Below are 27,689 nucleotides of genomic sequence, written 5' to 3' on the forward strand. Positions count from 1 at the left end.
TTCCAGCTTCTAGCCACTACAAACAGGGCGTGGCAGCACTTTCAATGAGGGAATCTGACTCAGAGGAAGATTACAAGGCACCCTTTGCTGGCACAGGGTAGAGCTAGCCCTGACAATTCTATTGCCCCTACACAGTTTTGGGTCACAGTCCCAGGGCAGAAAGGAATACTGGTGGCTGGTCACAAAGGAACAGTAGCTCTGGTCAGTTTCAAAGCAAAGAGGAATATGAGCATGTGCAGATGTAGGGGACCATGGTTGATCCTTCCTTGGTAAAGACCAGAGCAAAGGCCAGGACAACAGTGACTATGCTTCTCAGCTTTCACAAAACTTACTAGGCTGTAAAGCTCCTGAAGAGACCACAAATTCCTGGAACATATGGGCAGTGCTTAACTTATTTTTTAAAATTATTATTAAAGTTTTTTATTTTTAAAACATATGCATGGATAATTTTTCAACATTAACACTTGTAAAACCTTGTGTTCTACACTTTCCCCCATCCCTTCTCTTGAATGGCAAATAATGCAATATATGTTAAACATGGTAAAAATTTAAGTTAAATCCAAAATAAATATACATATTTATACAATTAATCATGCTGCACAAGAAAAATCAGGTCAAATGGGAAAAATGAGAAAGAAAAGAAAATGCAAACAACAAAAAGGGAGAAAATACAATGTTGTGATCCACACTCAGTCCCCACAGTTCTCTCTCTGGGTGCAGATGGCTCTCTTCATCACAAGATCATTGGAACTGGCCTCAATCATCTCATTGTTGAAAAAAGCCATGTGCATCAGAATCGATCATAGCATAATCTTGTAGTTGCCATGCATAAAGATCTCCTGGTTCTGCTCATTTCACTGATACATATAAGTGTCTTCACAGTGCCTAACTTATTACTAGAATACCATATCAATGAGAATAACCTGATCATATAAATAGTAGGTGTTTAGTATTTGTTGAATGAAAAAATAAAGCTGGGTTTTCAAAGAGACATGACTTCAAAGATATAAGATCAATAATTATATTCCAATTTTTCCTGAATTTTTTATTTAACTGATTAAACCAGAGTAACAGATATTATGAGAGAAAAATTTGACTAGAACTATGAACTACTCAAACAGTAAAACAAGGGTCAACTGTTAAATAGCCCAAATTTACCAATGTTACATTAGTATTAAGAAAATTAATTTGCTCAATTAAGGGAAATTGAGTAAAACCTCCATCAACGACATTGAGTAGATCACCCTGCAACTTATCGAAACATAAGGAGCAAACATGGAGAGGATGGGCAGGCCTGAAGTGGCAATCTCCACTGATAATAGAGATTTATCTGAGTGCTAATTAAAACTGTTTCTTTTCCACATATAGAATAGAATCAAATTATAGATTTAGTAAAGAAAAAGGACAAATGCTAGTGAAAATCTTCAATTTTATGCCCTTATTGAAAATAAACAGTTATTTTTATGTATAATAGTGAAAAGCTGGAAGAGATCCATGTGTCTAATGATTATGGAATGGTTAAATAAATCATGGCATATTAACAGAGTGGAGTACTATTGTGCTTAAAAAAAAAAAAAAGAGGTAAATAGGAAGACTACAAAGAGCTATGAAAAACCGATGCAAAAAGATGTATAGAAAATCCAGCAGACCACTACCACACACACACACACACACACACACACACACACACACACACTAACTACAATAAATTAACTTAAAAAAGAAAAATACCATAAAAACAATGGACATTGACAAGTATGTAGAAGGATTCTATAAGGGGAAACAGAATACATGGATTATTATTATTATTTTGTTCAAAGTGATAACATATAATAGTATTAAAATCAAAATATGAATAATTTGAATTTTAGTCTAAGTAGAGATTAATTCCATGTATGCCTTAATAATTCTTCAATACAGAGACTACTGAGTTTAAAATTTAAGAATATTAATCCTGATTAAAATTGTCTTAAGCCATCTTTACAATGTATTCTATTAAATCTTTCTTAAATAAGTTTCAATACGAACCATTCAAAGGACAAAAATCTAAGCACTGAAAAATGTATATTTGTTTTCTCTCACTCTCTAAGCATCCTCTCAGCAGAAAATACTCTAACTCAGGTTGTAAGGGGGTGAGCCGGCCAGGGTTTGGTACTACTTGTAAAGTAACTTCTTCACTCTGGGCCAGTGTTGCCAGGTGCAGAGTAAAGGGCTTGGACTCTCAGATCTGTAAGGTTCCTCCTGGTTTTAATGCTCTGAGCCAACAGGTGCATATAACACACATCCCATCCCAGGCCTATGGAAAGAAAACTCCCCTCTATGCCATCAGAAGGAATCCTTGCAGAACCAACACCAGGTCTACTTAATACTTTGATACTTGAAGGCCTGGATTTCAAGGGATGAGCTCTCTCCAAACCTACAAGGGATGCTGTGGCCAAAACAGTCATCCCCCTAAAGCTTCTCTGAATTAAGCTAGGGTGGTCCTAGGACAAGTGGCACACTGTCTGTCACCAAGCCTCTATCTGAACCTTTCCAGTCTTGCCAGGCCTTGCGTTTGGTGGGCAGAGAAAACTCAAGAAGTAGGGAGGAGAAATCTGTCACATTGGGGTCAAGGTCTGTTTGGAGTTTACACACGCAGTGGTGGTGGTGGTCCTGCGGCAGTTTTACATCACATCACAATGAGACAGAATTCCCCCCCCAGGAGGATGGTTACAATAACTTGTTCTTACACAATCATGGACCCACAGAAGACAGGGTTGGCAGAAGGCTTATGGTCAGTTGGTCGGCCTCATTTGTCCAATGAGAAGGAAAAGGTCCAGAGACAGTGACTGCTTTGTCTGAAGACGCATGACTGGTTAGGAGCAGAGCTGGGCCTGGTGCCCGGACTGCCTAAGCTCCAGTCCACATGTGCTTTTGCCTGTGCTGGGCTTGAGAACATTTACTTGAGAGGAGAGATTCAGGAAGCAGGACAGCTGGTGCACAGAGCCTGCGGGCTCACCCTGTGCTTGGACCTCTTTTATGAATTTTCCCTCTTTAGTTTATCTGTGACCTTACTGGTGTAGGTAGCATTCCCTCTAACAGTACATATGGCCACTTAAGTCATTTTTTCACATAGAAACAAAGAATTGATAGAAAGTAACTAACAGCACTTTTCTTTTGAAGAAGACAAGGGGTCATAGTTCAGCTAGCAACAATGTTTAGGGATCCTCACATTTTGTTTTAAAGAATTTATAGTTTTATTTGTGTTTAAATGCTTTTGTAACTTAAAAGCATGGAAGTATTTTTTTTTAAATAATTTTTTATTGATAGAACTCATGCCAGGGTAATTTTTTACAGCATTATTCCTTGCACTCACTTCTGTTCTGATTTTTCCCCTCCCTCCCTCCACCCCCTCCCCCAGATGGCAAACAGTCCTTTACATGTTGAATAGGTTACAGTATATCCTAGATACAATATATGTTTGCAGAACCGAACAGTTCTCTTGTTGCACAGGGAGAATTGGATTCAGAAGGTATAAATAACCCAGGAAGAAAAACAAAAATGCAAGCAGTTTATATTCATTTCCCAGTGTTCTTTCTTTGGGTATAGCTGCTTCTGTCTATCACTGATCAATTGAAACTGAATTAGTTCTCTTTAACAAAGAGATACACTTCGCATGGAAGTATTTTTAAAAATTTGGTGGTAGAGGGGCAGCTAGGTGGTGCAGTGGATAGAGAACCAACCCTGAAGTCAGAAGGACCCGAGTTCAAATCTGCCCTCAACACTTAACACTTCCTAGTTGTGTGAACCTGGGCAAGTCACTTAACCCCAATTACCTCAGCAGAAAACAAACAAAACAAAATTTTGATGGGATAACACATGTCAAATTGAAATTAGAGATAATAACTAGCATTCTTATAGCACCTTAAAAGTTTGCAAAGCGATTCACAAATAGTTCATTTTATCCTCACAACAATCCTGTAAGGTAGGCATTATTATCTGGGCTTCTGTATTCAAAAGCTATTTGTAGTTACTAATTTCACTTACATAGCCTTGATTAATAATCCTTTGGTTATTTTGACTATCCAAATTCCCCAAGTTTTACTCAATTATCCATGAATTGCACTGCCACAATATCATCTGTGAATATAAATGGATAGTGCTTAATTTGCTTGCACTAAGCTGAAAAAGACTGACCATTAAATAATTCTGAGTCATTTATTAATAGACATATTTATAAAAACTGATTCTCAACTAACAGAAATCAAGAGATCAATTAGCCAGTGTTCAATTTCAACTAATTTCCGAGGTTTTTTACACTGCCTGAATGGATACATTCACAACAAATGACATGGAGAGCAAAACAGGTAGAATTGTTATAGATACTCATCTGCTATTACAACTTCAAAGAAACCTTTTTTTATCCAAGAACTATCTGAGAAATGCTGATCGAGGCTAACTTCAAAATGCAATGAAGAATAGTTCTATATATCATCCATGAAAAAATGGATACAAATCCTGAACATCTCTAATGATAGGGATTCACAAGCTAATCAGCAGTCCATTCTCTTTAAAAAACAAACACATTTAATTATTTTATTACAATCTATAAGAATGCTAGGAGTACCCATACCATTGAGATCATTTTCATTTGAACTATGCTGTTACAAGATAGGAAATGCTATTTACATCCGGGGAGAGAACTGATGGAATCTGCATGAAGACTAAAGCAGACTTTTTAAAAATGACTATTTTTTCTTGTGCACCCCCCCCCATCCCCCCGCCCTCTTTGGCAACACAATTAATATGAAAATGTTTTGCATAATTTCACATGTTTTATGGGTATCAAATTGCTTGCCTTCTCAAGTTCTGCTAAGTTCTATCAAACTGGAAAGCATCATGACCAGGCTGGGTAAAGGGGATATATTTTGGGGCCCCAGTGAATCCTGAAGGCCATCGAGTGTGTCAAAGACAGGCTGTGATCTGCCTGAGTAAGGAGCACCAGCTTAATCGTCAACGTCAGTCCTGAGGCGCTGACACATAGAGACATAGACACATTACCTCCAGTCTGCCCTGGTTCTGCTTGTACACCACTTGGGGATTCTTGATCAGTATTTTACTATAGAGCTCACGGAAGTGAGGGATGTTGGGCTTCACAATGTTCACCACCTTCCCTTTCTCCTCTCCTACCAGCATCCGGAAGTCACCTAATAATAGCAAAAGCAAAAAGCCCCGGATGAGCACACACAAACCCAAGGCCACATTCCATGAGTGGGTGTCCCAAAGCTCAGGGACATTTTCAGGTCCGTAGCTTCCCAACCAAAACAATTCCTGACTTCTCTGGCTGAAAGAATGGTCAGTGCAGCAAGAGGGTGAAGAGAACAGGAAGGAAAGGTCAGAGCCCATCTCACAGGCCTGAATTCTAAGCATTCTTCTTGTTCTCTCCTCTTTAGTTTGCAAAATAAAACCACAATGTTTTCATAAAAAGAAAAGAGCTCAGATTTCACAGTGTATATATATATATATATATATATATATATATATATATATATATATATATATATATTTTAAAGCAACATTCAAAACCAAAATAACTCATGGCCCAGGAAGAGTGAATGAAGGCAGAGGTAGAAGACATTTTATATTTGAAGGCATTGGAATCACTTTCTCTAAACTTCTGCAGGGTGAAAAAGCTTAGACTTGTGTGGCTCAGCTACCAATCAATGTCATTAAGAAAGCTTAGTTCTTCTCTGAATCAAATAAATGAAGCAGCCTATTAAAAGTGCTGACCATCAGTGAACATTAAGCACTAGTCTTTCATTTCCAGACTCAAAGGCCGTATCATTGAAATACCGAAAATTGGTATTTATGCTTCAATTGTACCATTAACTCTTCCACTATTCATACTAGGAAACCCACCCCCAAAAAATCTAAAGCCTAATTATATTTGATTTGGGAATACATGGAGACATGCTCTCAGCAGCAGTCATTCATACTTTTACATTCAGAGATATTCATGTTTAGCTTACCTTGTGACTGCCCTATTAGTGGCTGCTTAGGCCTTGGGTGGGGACAGAAAAGTCAGCGTTTTCCACGTTATGACAGATAATAAATGAGTGGCTACTTGTTTTGAGTTTATTCTTTTTTGTTCCAATAATTATACTGTGTCTCTATCACTCAAAATTAAAATACTTCAGGAAAACATAAGCTAGCATGGCAAACTCATCTGGACAAAGTCAATCTCAAATCTCATCTGGACAAAGTCAATCTATACCGGAATTTCTAGCAAAACTTGAAACGTTGTCTCATCTTACTCAAAAACATTTCCACTGCTCTAAAGAAGACACCAAGTATGGGAAGGATGGGGAAGAAATGGCTGATGCAAATATCAACATGATCTTGAGTCAGTTTTCCTTTCCCTTTCTCAGGAATATACAGGAATGCAAAAACCTGAAAGCTCTTTTTGTGGGGAAGAACTTTTCACCTGTGTCAGTTCTAGAGGGAATGAACTCCCTGCTGTTTTATTCAGTCCACTGTGGCAAAGTACTCTTCTATCACATCCTTAAGCATTTCTCAAAATGACAAATTAACAAGTAACGTCTTAAAAAAAAAAAAAAAAAAAGCAAGCTCCATTTGTATGCTTAGCAAAGGCTCAGTTTTGCCAAATAAGACAAATTAATTTCTAAGATGCTCAATTCAAAATTGGCCAATTAACTGTAGCATTTGAAGTGTCAACTGGGATGATGAGACAGAAGGATATAGTATGATAGTGGATGAGTCAGGAGATCTGAACTCAAACCCTGACTTGTGGCCTACGACCATCCACTTTAACTCTTGGGGCATCAGTTCATCACCTGTAAAATGAGGCTGGATCCACTGACTTCTACAGTCTAGAGTTCTAGGTCTATGAGTCTGGAAAATAAACTGTCATCAGTGTGAAGAAGTATTTTGCTAACTTCTAGGATCACTCAAATTTGGAGATGTGGACACATAAGCACACTGGGAAGTACTCTCTCTCAGGCAGCCATTGGTCATAGGGCTGGGAGCTTCTTTTTTTCTATTTAAAATCTGCCACCAGAGTAAATGTGTTCTCTAATCTGATGACAGCTCTAATACGATTAAAAAGTCTTGGTCAAATTCATCTGGCCACCCTGATTTTTAATTTTACCCAGGTTTCTGTCTTTAACACTTTAACAATGTCACTGTAATAGCCTTTTTTTTTTTTTTTTTGGTAAAGCCTAGAAAAGTATAAAAACAGAAGTTTCATAAAACATCAGTGCTTTTGGATTGTAGCAGATGCCATAAACAATAAAAAACATAACATTCTAGTATATCACATTTCCCCACATGAATTCAGACTGGACTTATTGAAACTGAGAAAGGAAAGCATGAGAGGTGGCCACCTTTATATGTCGGGTCTCAAGCTAGTAATTATGGGGCAAAGAAAGCTACCAGCCAGGGCATCTCTCCTCAAGGAGAGATCACACAGATTTGTGGCACTTAGAGTTGAAAAGGCCCTTGGACATCATCAAATTTAATCATCTCATTTTATTGATAGGGAAAGTGTTCTAACACACAAAACTGTTAGCAACATCTCTAATTATCAATGAGTCAGTATAATTAGGAGCTGACCTGTAGGGGTAGAAGCTATATGTGCTTCAGGAGAAATGAAAATAAATGGGATCTAAGTGAAAATGAAGCTATTTGGAAGGCTTCACTTAGAAAGTGGCACCTGAATGGCCCTTACAGGATGTACATACAAATAGGAGGAAGAGAAAAGACTCTCTTGCAGGAATGGAAGGACCCAGGTTATAGAGCAAGGAGGGACATTATCCATCACCCAGGGTCCAAATACCAGAGGTGGGAAGTCCCCCAACTCTCACTTCTTCAAAAAGCTTCTATTGGCTCCCTACAGCTTTGGGCTAAAATACAAAAAGGTTCTCTTTTTGATCCTATTCATCAAGTCTTATTTTGTATCCCCGCCTCTCTGTGTCTTTGCTTGGCTTGGCAGCTGCTTCCTATATAGACAACATCATCTCCTGCCTTCTTGCTTGTGCATCACCCTACACCTAGAATATATCCCTTCTCAACTCTATCTCACAGAGTCCCTAACCTTTCTCAAAGTTGAGCCTAGGTACTACTTCCTATATGAGGCCAGTCCTGATGTCCCTCTGGAAATTATCTTTATAAACTGATTTAAGGCCAGGTCTCCTGACTCCAAAGCCACACTACGAAGTAACCAGAGTGGAGAAGGGAAAACAACACAGAGATTTATACAGCTCCTACTGTGCTCACTGTGCTAAGCACCTGATAAATAGTCAAAGATCATCTGATCCTCTCCACAACCCTAGGAGGGAGGTGGTACACCCCTCACCCCCCTCATTTTACAGCTAAGAGAAGCAGAAGAGGAATGACTTGTAAAGGTCATGCAGCTTCCTTAGTATGCGAGGCTGCAGACCAGAAAGAGAAGCACAAGGACCTCCCAGGCTGGCGCAGCCCCAATGAGGGAGGCAGGAGCTCAGGTCCTACTTACCAGAGTAGGAGAGGCCAGCGATCCGCACAAAGAGGTCTTCTTCTGAGAAGCTTTCTGGGAGCATGAGGAAAGCTGCAGTGACGGCACTTTCCAGGTTTGATTCGAGTGCTGCACGGAGCACGGCATTCTCCTTCAAGCTCAAGATTCTCACCTGAGGGGGCGAAGGGCAGACAGAATACAGCTGGGTTTCTCCTTTTCTCTGCCCCCTCTTAAGGACCCAGAATTTGTTTCTATCTTCCTTTGAACTCTGTCCCTTTCCTTCCCTTCCCTGGTGTACTTATGTGCCAACCAGTATGAGAGCAGGAGGGAGTTCAGACAATTAAAACAGCTGTGAAAGGAAAGTGAAGCATTTATGACATATTTTATAAAAAAGTAAGCTAGGTGGTACTTTGGATAGAGCACCAGCCCAGGAATCAGAAGTACCTGAATTCAAATCCAGCCTCACTCATTTGACAGTTACTTGCTTGTGACCCTGGGCAAGGCACTTAATCCCAACTGCCTCCCCCCCCCCCCCCCCCCCCCGCAATCCCCGAAAAAGCAGTATGAAATGGAGATACAGGGCATCCTCTTTATGCATTCTATTATTTGTGTGGGAATGATTTTTTTCTGGTGTTTGCATTCAAAATAAAATATTAAAAGAGCAGTAAGATATATAACCAGTATGACATCCTTCAACTTACATTCTTACAAAAAGCAGAATGGGATTGGCCAAAATTCTGAATTCACTGGACAGCATGGACTAAAGTGAGACCCAAGTATGACTCCTGCCACACAGATACTTCAAAGCTGGGTAATTATGGATAAGTCATTAATCTATCTCTTTCAGTTTTCTCATTTGTAAAATAGGGATCATAACAGCACCAATCTCCCAGGGCTGTTGTGAGGTTCAAACAAATAAAGTGCTTTGCAAACCACTAAGTGGTGTTGTTACTTTTATCCTTGCTAAATTTGAAAAGGCTGGCTAGATGGGAGGGCAGGGAGGAAGAAGGAGGATAGAGGGAGCTCTGCTTTCACTTCTCTCACTTTTCTTAGCCCCTCATAATCTGGCTTCTGATCCTGCCATTCCATTGTAAGTGCTCCCTCCAAAGTGACCCATTGTCTCTTAGCTGCCAAACCCAATGGCTTTTGCTCAGTCTTCATTCTCCTGGACCTCTCTGCAGCCTCTGACACTTCCCCTCCTTGATCCTCTCTTCTCTCCACTTTTCCAGGACACCTTCTGTCTTGGTTCTTCTTCTACCTCTCTGACTGTTCCTTCTTTGTCTCCTTTGCTGAATCCTCCTCCAGATCACACCCTCAAACCATCTGTGTCCCTCAGGATTCTGCCCTGCATTTCCTTTTATTCTCCCTCTCTACTACTTCCCTTGATGATCTCATTAACTCCCATAGATTTAATAATCATTTCCATGCTAATGATTCCCAGATATGCCTTCCCTGCCCCATCTCTTTGTTGACCTCCAATCTCAAATTTCCAACTGCCCTTCAAATGTCTCAAACTGGATGTCCATCTTAAACTCAATGTGTCCAAAACTGAATTCATTATCTCTTCCCAATAAATCCTCTACCCTTCCTATCTCCGCATTATCAGAGAGGGCAACACCATCATCCCAGTCCTGTAGGCTCACAATTTAGGAGTGACTCCAGATACCTCATAATTTCTCACCTAATCTATTGCCAAAGTCTGTCAATTTCACCTTTGCATCATCTCTGGAGTAAGCCCCCTTCTTTCCTCTGTCGTTAACCCCACTCTTATGCAGGCCCTTATCACCTTACACTTGGATTATTGCAGTAGTCTGCTGGTAGGTTTGCCTGCCTCAACTCTACTCATTCCAATCCATCTTCCATTCAGCCACCAAAGTGATTTTTCCAAAATATCTCCTCCATGTTATCTCCCACTCAATAAACTCTAGTAGTTCCTTATTGTCTGCAGTTGCAAATACAAAATGCTCTGGTTAGCTTTGAAAGCCTTTCATGACCAGCCTTTCTTGCCTTTTTTAAGTCTTCTTACACCTTGCTCCCCCAACATGTACTCTTTCCATTCAGTGAGAGGAGCCTCTTCCACAAGCTATCTTCATAAATGGCACTCTATCCCCTGGCTCCAGGCATTCTCTCTGGCTGACTCCCATGCCTGGATTGCTCTCTTTTCTCTGTTCCTACTTCTTTTAAGTCCCAACAAAAATCCCACCTTCTACAAGAAGCCTTCCCCAACCCCTCTTAACTCCAGTGCCTTTCCTCTGTTAATTATTTCCTTTTTATCCAGTACACAGCTTGCTTTGCATATTTATTTGCTTCTTGTCTCCTCTATTAGATTATAAACTCCTTGAGGGCAGGGACTATCTTTTTGACTCTTTTTGTATCCTCAGCATTTAGCATGGTACTTGGCACATAGCAATTTAAAAATGTTTACTAATGAATTTTTCTAAAAAAAACCTTTCATTTTGAAGCCAGACATTATCAATGCTACAGTAAAGAAAAATCAATTAACTAAAATGACCAAGATTGTGACGTCAAATTCCCCCACTCAAGGTCAATAGATAAATCCTATCATTAGACAAGATCCTAATAACAATGTTAATGAGAATGATTTTTATTTTTCAACATTGAAAAAAATATAAGGTGCTTTATTTCAGACTGACATGGAAAACAGAGACAATTTAAGAAATACTGGACTACTAGAAAGTCAAAACAAAACAAAAAGCCAACAAAAAAAAAATCTAGATTTGATTCAAGAAATCATAAAAGAAAAATTTCTAGGATCTTTCAGAAGAGGAGGGCAAGTATTAATAGAAACAATTCATCTACTTAAAAGAAAGCAAAAATCAAAAACTCCCAGAAAGTTAATAGCCAAAATTCAGACCTTTCAGATCAAACAAAGAATACAATGAACAGCTAGAATGAGTTAAAATACTGACAAGCCAGTCAGGATTACACGGATTTAGCAGCTACCCCTAAAAAAGGAATGGTGATTTTGGAATAAGATATTTCAAAAGACAAAAGATAGGCTTATACCAAGAAGAACTTAACTGGGCAAAAGTGAAGATAATCCTATAGGGGAATATGACCTTACAATATTTTTTAACATTTCTGATTAAAAATCAGAGCTGAGTAAAACCTTCGAAATGTGAACAAAGGAGTTCAGACAATGGCGAAAAAATGTTTTTGAGATTAGAAGGGACTACATCAGGATGGAGTATTATACTTTAATAAAGAAGAAGCAACAAAAGCTAACTCAGTACCTTAATGCCAACAAGGGTCAAAGAGGAAATGAAATGAGATAAAAGGTTTTTGAGTGGGGAAGAAAATAGGAAGGGACTGGAGTTGGGAGAGTAGGATTTATAATTTCATATAAGAGGTTTTAAAAGCAAAAGACCACATAAATAAAAAGGAAAGGATAGGGAAGAGAGTTTCACTTTTATTTGAACTTGTCTCACAGGGCAGAAAATAGAGATACAAAGTTTAGTTTAAATGTATCTATAAATTTTTTTGAAAAAAATTTTTTTTCACAATCATAAACTACTGGTAGTTGGTAGAGAGGATAAAATGCTGGATCTGGAGTTCCAATTCTGCCTCAAACAACTGTGTGACCCTAGGCAAGTAACCTAACCTCTGTCTGCCTCATTTCTTCACAGAATGAAATGATGATAATAGCAGTTATCTCCTAAAGTTGTGAGGATAACATTTTGTAAAGTGCTTTATAAACCTTAAAGTTGATATGTTAGCAATTATTATCATTATATTACCTTGCTCTTTCCTTGTGCCTTTCATGTAATTACTTCAAACTTTGGGAACTTGGAATTTCACTGCCTCCCTTCACTAATTCAAATTACAATTCCTCCCCATATCTTAGGAAATAGTTTACAGAAGTTAGTGTGTTTGAAAAAATTCAACTCGGATTAAAGGATGACCTTCTTATGAAGAACTTCTCTGAACTTATAACTGGACTGAGCCTCTGACACAAGCTAGAGTCCACTGCCAGGCTCATATTCAAGCTTTCCCAACTTAATGGGGCCTGCCAGAACTTGTGTTCTTGGCAAAAATGCTGTCACCTTCAGGCCACAATGAAACAATTTTAATAGATACTTATGCAATTATAAGGATTTAAAAGCAACCATTAAACAAATAGCAAAACCAAGTCACAGACTCAAAGTGCCATTTGCCTAAGGATACATGAATCAGTTGGAAAAGTCAGGATAACAGCCTGTTTCCAAATCAGGTTCAGGTTCACAGAGTTAGAGCTGGACGGTTCCTTGTAGTTAACTCTTTTACCTTACAGATGAGCCCCTGAATCCAGAGTGCTGGGGAAGCTGGCCCTAAGCTACACAACTCGTGGCTAGTAGGAAGATTCTAGAACTCAGACCCCCGATTTGTAATCCTGTTAATTTCCCGCCAAAGCATTTTATCTTTCTTGGTTTCTCTTTTGCCTGTTTCCTCTATAAATTCAATGACACTGAGATAGTTTGTTAACCTGAGATAAACAAAACAAAGTAGCACTTTTGGGAAGATGAATTTGTTTTTTTTTTTGGTTGATGTTCAACAATCCATCAGTTTGTTCTCTACTTTTTTTTTCTTTTTTTGAATTGGGGTAATTATAAATGTTTTTATAGGCTAAGATTGTGAAAAATAAAGTCTCTGTACTTAAGGAGCCAAATTTAGACGACTCTGCCATTATTCTGATCTAGTTTTTCAATGTTAGGTGAAATAGAAACTTGGCTTCCAAACACAGCTGTGTGGTGTTCAGAGTGAAAAGCCAGTGACCTCTTGAGGCGATGCCCAAGAGGCCTGGGAAAAACCCTAGTTCTCCTATTTGTGAATAGATGTTTGTATCTCACCAGAGATGTCCTGACCTGAACTGCCTGGGTAATGTTAGCCCTAGTGCCATAAAGCAAATCTTTGAGGGAGGGTGGGACTACTATGCTTGGAGCTATTTAAAAAAGAGGAACTAAGATGGGTGTGCATGTTTGAATACAGGAAAAGGGAAAATCCACACGTGGTTTCCACTTCAACTTTGTTACCTGAAGAGCTCAACTCAAAGAGCAAAAATGCTGTCAACACTGAGACCACTGAAGCCCCAGCCCCAGTGAGTGTTCTAGTCCTTAACCACTAAGCAAACAGCTTTAATGCTTAGGACTTTTCCATTTAGACCAAGAGCAAAATTGCTGAAGATTCCCATTGTGAAGGATGGAAAACTTTAGGTAAGGGAAAATTTTAGGACTAGATGGGATCTCAGAGATCACTTGCTCAATATTCTCATTTCAAAGATGGGAAGACTTGAGGAAGAGAGAAAGGAAGTAACTTGATTAAGGTCCCATTGTTGGGTGGGGACAGAACCAGGACCCAGAGTCCTGGTTCCTTCACTCTCTCTTACCATTCTTGGGGTTAGTGCTCTCCAAAATTATTACTGAGACTTTTCTACCTAAATAAGGAACTACAAAGTATCAGATAAACTACATAGTATCAGGTAAAAGAAGGAAAAGAGAACTCTAGAAATATACAACTGGAATGAATGAAGTTAACTGTGTTGGAATCTTCAATGGTAATACTCCTTTATTTCTCTGGATCTTAGAATAATTACACTAGCTGTTTTCTAAAGTCTTCTCTGTAGCCCCCAAATTTTGATTCTATGAAATATCATGTTCTTGAAAAATATTTATTTTATCACAATTGAGTGAAGTCTAATACATCAAAGAAAATTATCTGGGAGGGGGAGGGGAATTTCCCTTAGAAAATTTAAAAAACAGACAAATTGGGTGATGATTTCACATTAGTGAAGGATTGATTTACAAAAAGATTCAACACATCTTTTTAAATATTTAAATTTGCTTATATATTTTTGCTTGACAAAAAGGTGAAGAGGCAGAGAAATTTCAGGCTAGTATAAGGAACTTTTGCCAAAGGAAGACCAAGCAAAAGTTAAAATAAATTGTCTTTGAAACTAGTCAAAGAACAAAAGGTGTTTGAAGCAACAAGATGCAATTCAAATTTTGCTTTTTGAAAACACCTGATTCTGTCCAACCAGATGTCTCCAAACTTTTATCTTTTACATTTTCAAAAGCTACCAACCCTCCTAACTATTCAACAGGCTCTAACTCAAAAATCTCCTGAAGACAGCAAAATCATGTTAGCCAAAACAATTGAATTCAATCTCCTCCTTTCAGAGGCAAAGAACTGCAAGCAAGCCTTTGCTTTCACCATAAGTCATGCCCTCAGTAGGTCTTACTTCCACTTGGGCAGAGGGGGAGGGTGTCAATCACTTCTGGATGGAGGTTGCCAGCTGGCTGGAGCCCCATCTACCGCCACCTAGGGACAGAACTCATATATTCAGAGACTCAACTATTTTTCTAAACTCTCTGAGATTACTCACTATCCTTTTCTTCTTTGAAAAGAGATGAATTCCGTTCCAAAAACAGAATACTTATTTTTACACTTCATTTTTATTACAAAAAACTAGCTGCTTTTATTAGTTTGGATTTATATTTTTATTGTATGTGTCAAAGAGCTTGTAACAGGAAGATGTCTCTTACTGATCAATCTTCCAAAATAATTGGAAACTGGGCTTAGCCATGGAATTGAATATGCAACTTCAGGTTGAATCTATAGGACACATTGTCAATGCTCAGGCCCCTTCTTGGTTGGATCCTATATTGTTACTGGAGAGAAGCACAGGCCAGATCCGATCACAAGAGATATCAAATAAACTCATGATTGTTCTCCTGGGGGCACTATATCACAAAGAGAAACAGGAGAGAAAAACCCAGGTCACTCTCTGTAATTGAAATACAGTCAATTTCTCAGTCTTTTCCACCTCCTCCACACTGGGAGCCTCCCAAAGGATGCCAGGAAGCCCAGCAACACCTGCTCTACCAGCAGTTGTGTGAATAGAGCTCCTCCCTGGGAGAGGGGGGCCTCCTTGTTTCATCAGCTATGGCTATCCTTGTTATTCAGTCCTTGATCATTTATTGAACCTAAATGATAGAAAGCTTCGTTGACACAAACAATAAGACACAGTGGCAAATCTACTGATTTCCCTGAGACGGAGATGTGCCATTTCCATAGAATGCATTGGGCAGACAAGGGAGTTTTCCAAGACAGGGCCCTAACCATTTGGAATGTTTTTTGTCCCTCCCATTTTCACAAGCTCTATGTTCTCTCTCTTGCCTTTAAAACACCCTATAGCTTTTATTCTATTTCTTTGCTTATTGTCCATAACAACCCTGCCACTGTCCCTTACATCCAATCTAATCCAATCCAACAAGCAGTTACCAAGTGCCTATTATGTCATGGCTAGTGCTGAGTACTGAGGCTATAGAGACAGAAACAAAATGATTCCAGGAGAGGACACATCCCTCCTGTCTCCCTTTGTGATACAGTGCCCCCAAAGGAACAGGTTTTCTGGCAACTACATTCTGATGGGAAAAGGATGGGCAGAAGTGAGCATATAAACTCTAAGGGCAGGGAATCTTCTTTTGTATACTAATTTTCAGAAATTGGCAGTGCCTGGCACAAAGCTGATGCTTAACAAATGTTTTGTGAATTGGTTGCTGAACTGACTACAGAGCCACCTTTCTCAACCAATAGAGAGTACTTAAAAAGGTGTGACAAAGCTAAGTGGGCCACCTGGATCTCACTGCTAAGTTTTATACTCATTAACTAATGTTAATGTTTCAGGAGAAAGTAGCTTAGTCACTTACCGGCTTTTGTAGGCGTCCAGCAACATATAAGGTATTCCAATTAATCAGATCCTTAATTAGGGTTTCAGTGCTAATGACTCCATATTTGATAAGCTGCAGGAGAAAAAAGAACAGTACATACAATTAGCCTGTTCAAACACAAAATGCACAAATCGAATCCATGTTAGTTTCCTGGGACTCTTAAAGTGTCTCTGCAAGATAAGGCCTGACTTCATTCCAATCATCTCAGAAGGTATCAGCAGTGAAAGGAGCAGCCTTTGGAAGCATCTGCTGGTTTACTTGGAGCTTGTGGGTGACCTAGTCCAATCTCAAACCAATCAGACTTTTTAGATCAGTGGGCATGGAAGCCCAAGGAGATTCAGTGATTTTCTGGGGGTCATCAAGCTGGACCTAGAACATGGTCTTGTAGCTTAGGCCAAATAGTGCAAATTATAGATCATGGCAAATAGTTTCTCAATGCATTAAAACTTTCAATGATATTCTGCAAAACCCCTGAATTTTCAAATACTTTTCTAATGAATAAACTTTTCCCTTTATCAATGCTAAAGCATCTGATAATTATGGCCAACTTAATTTCAATGATAATGAACATAAACCCTGGCTGTAATTCTTCCTAGTTTATATAATCAACCAGAAATATTCACAGACTGTCATGTTGCATTCTTATATCTTCATACCCCAAAACATTCTTCCAAAAAGCAGCCACACACACCTCTGATTAGGAAGTCTATTTCTTCTGGTTCATTACTATATGTACTAGGACTATAAGCATGGATGTATTCATTAGGGGTTGTTATCTGAAAATATTTCCAAATTAAAGGTAAGCTGAGGATAATGTTAATTGAGAAAACAAATTGGCTTTCTGTGCAAATACATTTTGAAAATAAATCATCAACAAAGTAGAAATAAGCTTTGAATTGCCCTTTTTCCAAATATTGATTTCCCTTTTATGTCCTAGGCAGAAATCATCTGACAAGTTATTATGGGGAAAATGTTTCACATACTTTAAAGCCTATATAAATAAATGATTATAAGCCTACTGTACATGTGAAGTTAGAGGTGCTAGTTTGTAAAGATTTAGAAATGTATTAACCAAGCTTACACTACGGACAGGCCATAAGCTGGCAGAAGTATGTTTGAGTAAAAAATGCCTGGCAGGAGAGCTAAAGGAGATGAAAGAACAATGAGTAAGGCAGAGACCAAAGGCCTGAGCCACCTGGGATGGACATTGGAGAACCTAAACGAAACTAGTTGTCTGGAGAGAGAACCCTAACTGAGAGAGGATTTTACTTCCTCTGATGGGGGACAGTGGAGACTCTAACAAAGAATGGCACTAGTTGAGTATAGAGGTTGAAATACAAAAGTCACAGAGAAAAATGAGGCTTCTTGTGTATCATGAGCTCCCTCACATGCTTACTGACACTGGAAACAAATGACACACTGATATTCTTTCATTCTCAATGACTAGTTGGGTGGGATACTGCACTGGGTATTGGGTCAGTGGGCAGGCAGGCATGGAATGGGGAAGGCTAAAAGGCAAGATGACATTCTGAGAAACACAATTGAAGGGAGGGATCTTCTTTAACCCATTGAGTGGTGGAAGTGAATAAAAGCAGCATATCCAACATGAGGAGTGGCCGGGTTGAGGGTATTTTTAGAACTCTGTCCCAAGAACAAGAGGAAATGGTCAAAGTGCAGGCTCAGAGACCATATCATAAACTAGTTTACAGAGAGCTTTCTCTTGAACCAATGTGGGAGACACATAGGATGTGTCCCTCTTTTACAGATGAGAAAACCAAGATCTGGGAGGTAATATGATCTGTCCATAGTTTATGTTCATCATAAAAATGTGTACTTTTGTTTATGAAATTGTATTCATATGTTTTCATAAATTCCTAAATGTGAAAGCTACTAGAAAGAAAGCATTTGATTCTATAGCTGGCTTTTCAAGACTATCTATGGTCTATACTGGAGATATAAAAATAATTTCTATTAAGATATTGACAGAGCCAGAATTTGGACACAAGACATTTTGATGTACGGAAAGAGGAGATTCAAAGCCAGGAAAATGGAGAGTTCCAATTCTGTCTCTAATACACACTGGTGATGAAACCCTGTCACTTTATCTCTGAGAGTTCTGGCATCTAGCAAGGTCCAGCTCACTTTGGTAAGAGTTTCCTCACATAGGAGACTGCATACCAACAAAATCATAGATTCATTCTTTATCCATATTGGGGTGCACGCACACACGCACACACGCACACACACACATACACACACAAATAAAAACACACTTATTTCTCATATCTGAGGATTCAGGGCAGGAAGGAAACTTAGATCATTCTAGTCTAGGCACTCAACCTGGAGTCCATGAACTCCATGTTGATGTAATTGTTTTTCTTTGTAATCCTATGTATTTAAAACCATGATTCTGAGGAGTATGTAACACAAAGAAGACTGAGAATATCTCATCTAATCAAAACCACTCATGTTACAGATGAAAAAAATGAGGTCCAGAGAAGAGAAACGACAGATAGGTAAGGTTGGATCTAAACCAAATCCAGTGCTTGTGTCCCTGAAGCATGGAATCTTAAAGGGCAGCAGGAACCAGGGAGCACCATGGGGGTGAGGGAAAGAGCAGTGCAGGCTTCAGCACAGACCAGGCTGTGGGCCCCTTGCCATCCTAGCTTGTCAATATTAAGCAATGGTGGGAGAAGCAGATTGCAGACGCTGGTAAGAGCAGGAGATGTGATAGAGGAAATGGCCTTGCTGGATTTACAGAAAGCCAACCTATAGCAGTTTCTGCTTAGTGCTGGAAATCACCAGGAGAAAGAGGCATGATTGCATTTTGCAAAGGTGTAAGTCTGGAGACACTTGTGAAACCATCATTGGTTTAACTATTGTGACTCAGTGTCTTCTATAGTATTATCCTGGAATGCTAAAGGAATCTGTAAATGAAGGGCTCCTGTAATGGGTCATTGGAAATAATGAGAAACCAAGAGTAATCAGATATAACTGTTGGCAACTGTTATGTGGTGGTGAAGTACTACGTGGGAGTCACTTCTTCTGACCAAGAAGCTACAAGGGGCTTAGGAGGTCACCTAACAGAGGAGGGAGCTGAGGTCCACGAGGTAAAGGGGCTTGTCCATGGTCTCAGAAGCAAAAGGAGAGCTGGAAGTTGAGTCAAGTTCAGTGCCCTCCCATTGGCTTCTGTTGCTTCCAAGGAATTGTAAAGTTTTATTTGTCATCTTCTAAATTGAACCTGACCTCACCATTTTGAAAATGCACAATTTCTCTTTCAAATCACAGACTTAGGGCAATCTATAAAAACCCAGAAAGGATCCAACAATGCTGAGCCCAATCCTCCCACCTTCAAACAAGCTGGTGATACAGAAGGAAGAATCTCACATTGAGAGACCTGAGATCTGGGTGCTGCTTGTGTCTCTCCTATTAATCAGTTCCATAACCTTGGGCATGCCCTTCAGAACAACAAGGTTCTTATCTGTAAAATCATGGCACTGGATGAAATGATGTCTAAGCTGCCTCCCAGTTCTTAAAGTCCTACTATTACAGATACATTTTAATAGTTACAAGTTGACAAATAAGGACTTTTAAAATAAATCCTGATGGCAAAGAGGAACACCAGACACCAAGAATATTTCTTTACACTGAAATGACTTTTAGAATTTAGTTTATTCTCAGTCATTCCTTTTTAATCCCACTAATGAACTACTTTTCATATAGTTAGTGGTGGCCTTTGCTTAGCAGGATTACTCTGCTTTCACTGACTACCAAACCTCTTCACTTTCCCTGTAAGTATTCCTGCCTTTGAAGGTAGACCTGAGGCAGGAGAAAAAATGTACAAAGCCCTGGATTTAGATAAAAAAAATCCTTGCTTCCAGTTACAGTTCTGCTGCTTAGCTGTGTAGCAATGGGTAAAAATTATTTAACCTTTCTCAGGCCTAATTCTCTCATTTGTAAAAGGGAGATAATACTTAAATAACTTGATTCACAGTTAACAGAAAAGAACTTTGTATCCAGTGAGTCCCTCTATAAAAAAGAAGTTATAAAAGCTCTGAAGCCAAACAGATGGCTTTGTACCAGCTCTTTTCTCATTTTTGTTCACCTTATGTTCCAATTGTCAAAAAGACCCCTAAGAATTCCAGTCTCTCCCTGCAGACCAGTTCCTCTGGCTGAAATCTTGCCCTAATTTCTCAACCTTAAGACTTCTTAGTCCCTGAAGTGTATTCTATGTAAATAGTTCAATTTAATGCAGAATACCAAGTCTGAAAGAGCCTTGACTTGCAGCTCCAGCTATTTGTCTATCTGAGACAGATGGACCTTCTGTCTCTCCTGTTAGAGCATGAGCTTCATGAGGGCGGAAAAGAGTTTTGCTTTTCTATCTCCTGTGTTTTATGAACAGCAAACATTTAAAAAATGCCTTTCCATTCATTCATTTATTCAGTCCTTTGTATTCTACTTCTAACATCACCTTGTGACTCTGTATATCAACTTCCTCTTCTGTAAAATGGGATATTTGTAACACCTTGTATCTTCCCAGGGTTCAAATGAAATAAAGTTCAAAGCGTTCTGAAAATCTTAAAATACTCTATCAATGTCAGCTACGGCTGAAAAGACGTTCTGCTGTCCCCTTGACCCTTGGATTCTGTGCTCCCACGGTTCCTGTCTGTCTGGCATGGCTTAGATGTGTCCTGGATGACCACAGTTGCCTCTTCCTGACTCCCCAGACTCTGCCTCCTTGGGACACCCACTTTCCTGAAAGGCTTCCTTTGTCTTAACCACAAACCTTACACTTGCCATGTACACATGGGAGATGGATCAATGCAATGTGACAAAAAAAAAAAGAGAGCTAGATTGGGAAAGGGCCTGGGTTTGAATTCTGCTGTATCTATTATAAACGGGACCTTGGTCAAATCACCCCCCCTTCTGTGTCTTGGATTCCTCATCTTTAAAAGAGGGGAGCTTATAAGGGGGGGTTGGATTAGGGGCCACGTTTTGGTGGCAAATCTCTGTTCCAGTTTGCTGCTACCAGCGGAGGTGCTCTTATTTTAGGGATCGATCCCCTACTCCCATTGCAAGTTCTCCAAAAGCAAAGCTGCCTATGCTCACAGAAGGAATAGTCATTGACATACCAAAGGACCAGGCAGGCATCCTTTGGCTTTGTGTGAACCCTGGGTGGTGTCCATCCTACCTGTAAAGAAGAAGGAAGATAGATTTGTCCTGAAGACAAAGGCTTTCTTTTTTTCAGTTATCTCAGCAAAAACTTTTTAAAGCGAGGAAACCTTCACAGTCTGGCAGGAAGACAAAGAAAGAAGTCTCTGTCCTCAGTCAGGCCATATCACCACTTAGCCAAACCATAACCGTAACTAGACACTAGAATCAATTTCCTACTTTATTCATAAACTGGTTGGAAATCAGGCTGATATCCAGGCTCCCAGCAGGAAGGGCCTATGGCTCAGCAACAGGGGGCGGGGTCACTCACCTTATCAGCACACTTTATCATGGTGTTGTAGTAGATTCCCGCTCCATAGTTATTCTGGACTTTAGCGATAAATTTTGGGCCAAAAAATCTTAAGAACGAATAGTGGTGGCGGTTTTTTTGCAAATTCTTTGAATGCCATGTTACCGGGTCATCTACCGTGAACACAAAGTCCAGCATGACATTCTGTTGGAGGAGAAAGAAGGGGTGCACGTTAAACATGAGCATGGTCGGAGCTGTCCCAGACCCTTAGGGCTTCGGGCCGAAGCGTGCCCTGGCTCGGGGCGGCCCTGGATTCAAATCCTGCCGGGGATACTTAGTATCTTCGTGGCTTCGGAGGCGCCACCTTCACTCTATGGCCGACTTCCTTATTTGTAAGGGCAGGCTACTTTGAAATACTCGGGGGATTCCCTTCCCTTCCAAGGTCATAAGGGAAGTTCCACTGCGAGGCTGAGGCGGGCGGGGTCCTCCCTTCCCCGGTGCCCCCCACCCCCAGCACAACCAACGTCTTCCTTTGCTCGTAATGGGGTGTATTGCTCGGGCTTCTCGGCCCCGGGGGACGTTGGTGGGGTGCTCGGAGGGACCCAGGGGGACGCGGACTTTCCCTGGGAGGCGTGGGGCAGGCGCACGTGAGTGGGGAGCCGGGGATGGCAGGGCCGCCCCCGCAGCCTCGCTCGTCCCTCTCGGAGCAAGAGGCCACGCGCCGAGGTCCTCCCAGCGGGGCAGGGGCCGGTGCGGCTCACCTCGCGACCACCGTTGGGACCCGCCTGGCGGTACACCCCGGAGCCGTAGGCGAAGGCCAGGCTCAGGTTCTCGGGGAAGTTCGCCAGGATCCGGCGGAACGTCACCGCCGAGACATGCTGGGGCGACATGGCATGAGGCGAACTGGCGGGCGGCCGGAGCCGCGGCCGGGACTGGCTGAAGAGAAAACGTGCTCCCACTGAGCAGGCGCGGTGCTGGCTTCCTCCGCCAGGAGTGGGGCGGGGAAAGAGAGGGGGCGGCGGCCGAGAAGAGGAGCGGCGCTTGGCCTGCCCCGCCACCTGGCGGCCGGAGGATCTTGGCGGCGCGGGCCGCCGCGCGCTGCCGGGCCTTCCCCTGCTCCCTTCCCTTCCTCTCCCGCTTGGGGGCGCGGTGCGGAGAGCACCGGCCCTGGAGGTCCTCGGTTCAAGCGTGACCTCAGAACACCTTGGCCAGTCACGTCCCCTTCTTTCCCTTAGTTTCGTGGTCTCTAAAATGATCTGGGGAAGGAAAATCAAGGAAACCCCCAAGTAGGAGAACAAAGAGTCGGACTGAGCAGCAACAAAGTCATTATAAAATAACCACAAGACATATAATAAGTGTCACTTACAAATTCAAACCTGGCCACAAACCTTAGTTGTGGATGACCGCACAAATCATTTAATTTGCCTTCTGTCTGCCTTATTTTCCTCATTTGTAAAATGGACATAAATAAAAGTATCCATTTTTCTGAGTGGATGGGAGAATAAAATGAGCTCACTAATTTAGTTACATTATTCGATGGTTAACTCCAATTATACCAGATTGTATATATTAGCTAATTGAAATAGTTTTTAAAATAAAATTAAATGTATTAAAAATTAATAACAAATCAATACTATTTTCAATTTTGTGAAGCACTTTGCAAATCTGTCCAAATGATAATTATTAAAGAAATAACATAATAATAAAGAAATAACAAATATTTATTTCCCCTCACCCCACTGAGAGTGAGCAAGGACTGTGTCTCTCAGCATCTAACATTGAGAGGGCTTGACACCTTTAAGAGTTTTAATGAGTGCTTGTTGACTCACTAATTGATTCTTTTACATTTTATGTATATACATATATATGTGATATATATGTATACACACATATGGGAACTTCTGGAAACTTTCTATATTAAAGCAAAGAGGCAAAAATAAAATCTCTTTGGGACCAAAGAAAAATAGTGGTTATTGAGGAGGGTAATGGAAAAACCTCTTGCAAAAAGCATGGGTTTCCTGTGCCAGACTTTGGTGAAGGTCACAGGACTGGCTCACCTCCTTTCCCTCAAAGTGTCCCTCCCAGTTAAAAACCCATCCTTCTGGACTTCACTCCTTCCTCACTAATGGTAGGAACCCTTTTGATCAATGCTACATTCAAACAAGTTCGTTTGCAGTTAACTCAGCGGTACCAGTGCTTCTTGAGGCATGTAGCATTTTGTTCCCCTTTCATTGCCATTAAGAAGCCCTTTCTCAGCGCTAGATCTGGGCATTACAGTAGCCTGCCTTCTCAAGGGAACGTAGCTTGAAGCTTTATCCAAGTATCAGACAAATTCTTTAAATTTTAGATTTTGACTTAAAGCTAGGTCTCCCCAAAGGAGGGGAGTAAAAGAGTGCTTAATATGTAATGTGGCTAATATAAGCATTTATTTCCTATTCATGAAATAGTAATAGCTAATATTTATATAATGCTTTAAGATTTGCAAAACATTTTATGTATTATATATAGGTAGGTAATGCATGAATACAGTCATATGTTATATAATTATATAAGTTTATATGTATATATATACACACATACATATACATATATAACATTACACACATACACACACAGACACATGTTTGAGCTTCACAACAATCTTGTAAAGTAGTTTTCCTTATTCATCGTATTTTAGAGACGGGGAAACTGTGACTGAGCTTGCATGACTCATCCAAAATGGCATAGCTAGTATTTAAGGTAAGATTTAAACTGAGGTCTTTAAATTAAATTTTTATCTTTTTTCAATTAATAATTTTTTTTTCTCCCCCATCCCCATGAAAGAAAAGCAAAACCCTTGAAACAAATGTGTATAGTCAAGTTGAACAAATTTACATGTTGGCCATGTCCAGAAAAATGTATATCTTATTCTACACACTCAGTCCATCATCCATATATTAGAAAATGGGTAGCATTCTCCTTCATCAGTTCTTTTCAATCATGGTTAGTCATTTTACCAATCTCAGTTGTTATGTTTTTCAAAGTTTGTTTTTTATTATGTCATAAATTGTTCTCAAGATTTCGCTCATTTTACTCTACATTAGTTCATATAAGTGTTCCCAGGTTTTATTTCAGGGTTTCTTTGAGCATAATAATGTCCCCTTAATTCATAGATTATACTTTGTAAAGCATTCCAAATTGAAGGCCATCTTTCCAGTTCTTTGCTACCACAAAAAAAGTTGCTACTAATTGTTGGTGCATGTGCGTAGTGACAGTATTTCTGATACAAAGGGGATGCTTAGTTTAATAATTTTGGGGCCATAGGTCCAAACTGAAGGGCTGAATCAATTCATAGCTTCACCAACATTGCAGAAATGTGCCTTTCCCCCCCCGCAACAGCCCTTCCAACATTTGTTGTTTTTCTCTTTGGTCAGTTTTGCCAATTTGATGTTTTGGGGTAGAAGATTGCTTTAATTTCTACTCCTCTAATTATTAGTGATTTGAAACATTTTTTTCCAAATGACCTTTGATATCCATTTGCACTGTCCATTCAAAAGCTTCCAGGTCCATTTCTTTTGCTAGTGGTCTTTTTTTTTTTTTCCTGATGAAGAAACAGTCCTTATTGATCAGCCCCACTCAATGAACTCAGAATCTACAGACCTCTTTTACTCAATCCTGGATATATCCACTTGAGAAATAAATAATAAAATAAATAAATAATCATGGTAATATTTTTTTTCTTTACAAATACCCTTATTTTCCTCATTGGGTTATTAGTAATATGCATTGACAGCTGTGGTGGAATGGCAATAATTCTGAATTTACAGACCAAGTATCTGAATTGAAATCCTGGTTCTGCTATTTGTTTGTGTAACGTTGGACAAATGACTTAATCTCGCCTGTCTTCAGCTTAGCCTTTTATAAATGGAGACCAAAGAAATGGACATGAAGTCATCATATAGGATATAACAGATGGGCAGCTTATGTATTATTATGCGATGGTATCTATGTATATTAGCAGAACTCTTGGGTATTGAATAAATTCTTCACTGTGCCTCTATAAGAAGATGTGGATAAGAATTTCCCAGAATTAAAGATGTAGGACAAGAGGAAACTTTAGAGACTTGTGAGTTCAGTGCTTTAATTTTATAGAAGAGAGTTCTAGATAAGTAGGAGGGAGGAAAGAGCCTCTGGAATAGGAAAAAAAACACAGAATGAAGGTGTTTGTTGTTGTTATTGAGTTATTCCATCATGTCTGGCTCTTGGTGATTCCATGGACTAAGCCCATGAGTTTTTCCTGGCAAAGATACTGGAGTGGTTTGGCCTTTTCTTTTCCAGAATATCCCTATTTTATAGGTGAGAAACTGAAGCAGATAGAGAAGTGTCCAAGGTCAGGAAACTATTAAAAATCTGAATTCAGGTTTGAACTCAGTTCTTTCTGATTTTAGGGCCAGTACTTTTATCCACTGTGCTTCTAGATCTTGAAGGGAGAATTGGGTTAGGCAAAGGAAAATGGCTCATGTTTAAGCTTATTATAGGTACTACTATTATCATTTTTATTTTAAAGATGTGGTTCAGAAAGTTTGCAGCAATTTGCAACTGAGAGAATAAAAATAAAAGTGGGACCCACCTCAATGTGATATTATGGACCTAATAATAATTCTATTCTAAACTAATAATTTTAATTAAATTCTAAACTAATAACATTCACATTTCTACAATAAGTTAAGATGTGTACTTTCCTTATAATAATCTTGCAAATTAAGTAACCCAAATAATATTACCTCCTTTTTACAGAAAGGAAATTGAGTCTATGAGAAATTAGGTGACTTGCCTATGATTTTATAGCTAATAATGTCTGGGTCTGGATTTGAATCCAAGTTTCCTGATTCTAGGTACAACATTTTGTATCCGCACTGAACTTGGAGTATAAGGAACTGTATTCTACCTACCATTCGATTCAATGAATGTGTAATTCAAAATTAGCAGACAATAAAACTACGAATCTGCTTTTCCTTAAAAAAAAAAAAAAAAAAAAGGAACTGTATTCCAACCCTAGCTTTGATAGTTCATTACCCTTGGGAAAGTATTACCCCTTTCATTGGTCTTATTTTCCCCATTTGTAAAAGGAAAGCATTGAACTTCCATCTTGAAATCCTATAGCCACACAGATGAATGGAGCACTGGGCCTCCAACTAGTCAGGAAGATCTGAGTTCCCATTTAACCTTAAGACATTAGCTGTGTGACCCTGAATAAGTTACTAAGTCTCAGTTTTCTTAACTATAAAATGGAACAATAGCACCTACTTTCCAGGGATGTTATGAAGAAAAAAGAGCATAAAGTAAAATGGTTGGCAGATCTTAAAGCAAAGTTTATCTTTTGTTGTAGAATGCTAACTGTTGTTCTTGTTATGAAGATGATAATGATGGTGATGATGAAACATTCTAAATATGACAACCAGGCAGTTCTATTTACTAGTGAGTGACCCTATTTAGTAATCAGATAGAGCTGACCAGATGTTCATCTTCATCTCTGTGAAACCCAGTGGAAAGAGCATCAGACTTGGAGTCAAGAATTCTCAACTTCTGAGTTCAAATCCAACCTCAGACACTTACTGGTTCTGTGACCCTGGGCATATAATTTAATCCTGTTTGCCTCAGTTTCTCATCTGTTAAATGAACTAGAAGAGGAAATAGAAGAGTATCTTTTCTAAGAAAACCCCAAATGAAGCCACAAAGAGTTGGACATGGACGAAATGACTCAATATCAGTGTCTCACCCAAGTCTGAGACATTGTGGATAACTATTTTTTTTGTTCGTGTTTAATGTGTGGATTTACCCATTTTCCCAGTCTTGGGTCCCACCACTTTTGGAATTTCTTCCCTTCCGCCTATCCATATTGTGTATGGTATCACTCAAGTCTCCATGTATATTGAACAAATAATTTAATGATATTGCAAAAATGTAGTGAAACATTAACAACAGATACCTATATTTCAGAAAAGGCAACTATCTTAATTTTCCTCCATTC

The 27,689-nt window shown here is 39.6% G+C and overlaps 1 protein-coding gene and 1 long non-coding RNA gene across 4 annotated transcripts in view; one reads left to right on the forward strand and one right to left on the reverse strand.

The window, feature by feature from the left end:
• Nucleotides 1-22,640, reverse strand: part of TAMM41 (TAM41 mitochondrial translocator assembly and maintenance homolog) — a 35,158-nt gene extending 12,518 nt beyond the window's left edge. Inside the window, exons 1-5 of one of the 3 annotated variants that reach the window (XM_051982433.1) lie at nucleotides 22,441-22,637; nucleotides 21,701-21,883; nucleotides 16,198-16,290; nucleotides 8,513-8,663; nucleotides 5,041-5,186 (exon numbers count right to left, since the gene is read on the reverse strand). In XM_051982433.1, coding sequence (XP_051838393.1) covers nucleotides 5,041-5,186; nucleotides 8,513-8,663; nucleotides 16,198-16,290; nucleotides 21,701-21,883; nucleotides 22,441-22,569 — 702 coding nt within the window. In that variant the 5' untranslated portion in view covers nucleotides 22,570-22,637. Of the gene's footprint in view, nucleotides 1-5,040; nucleotides 5,187-8,512; nucleotides 8,664-16,197; nucleotides 16,291-21,350; nucleotides 21,417-21,700; nucleotides 21,884-22,440 lie in introns of those variants that run through there. The other 2 variants (XM_051982449.1, XM_051982441.1) reach the window with 2 other exon arrangements.
• LOC127552067 (uncharacterized) overlaps nucleotides 1-27,689 on the forward strand; it is a 147,831-nt gene that overhangs the window by 12,375 nt on the left and 107,767 nt on the right. The gene's annotated exons all lie outside the window — the stretch shown is intronic.

Source organism: Antechinus flavipes, chromosome 1, assembly GCF_016432865.1.
Source record: "Antechinus flavipes isolate AdamAnt ecotype Samford, QLD, Australia chromosome 1, AdamAnt_v2, whole genome shotgun sequence".
NCBI classification, from domain to species: domain Eukaryota; kingdom Metazoa; phylum Chordata; class Mammalia; order Dasyuromorphia; family Dasyuridae; genus Antechinus; species Antechinus flavipes.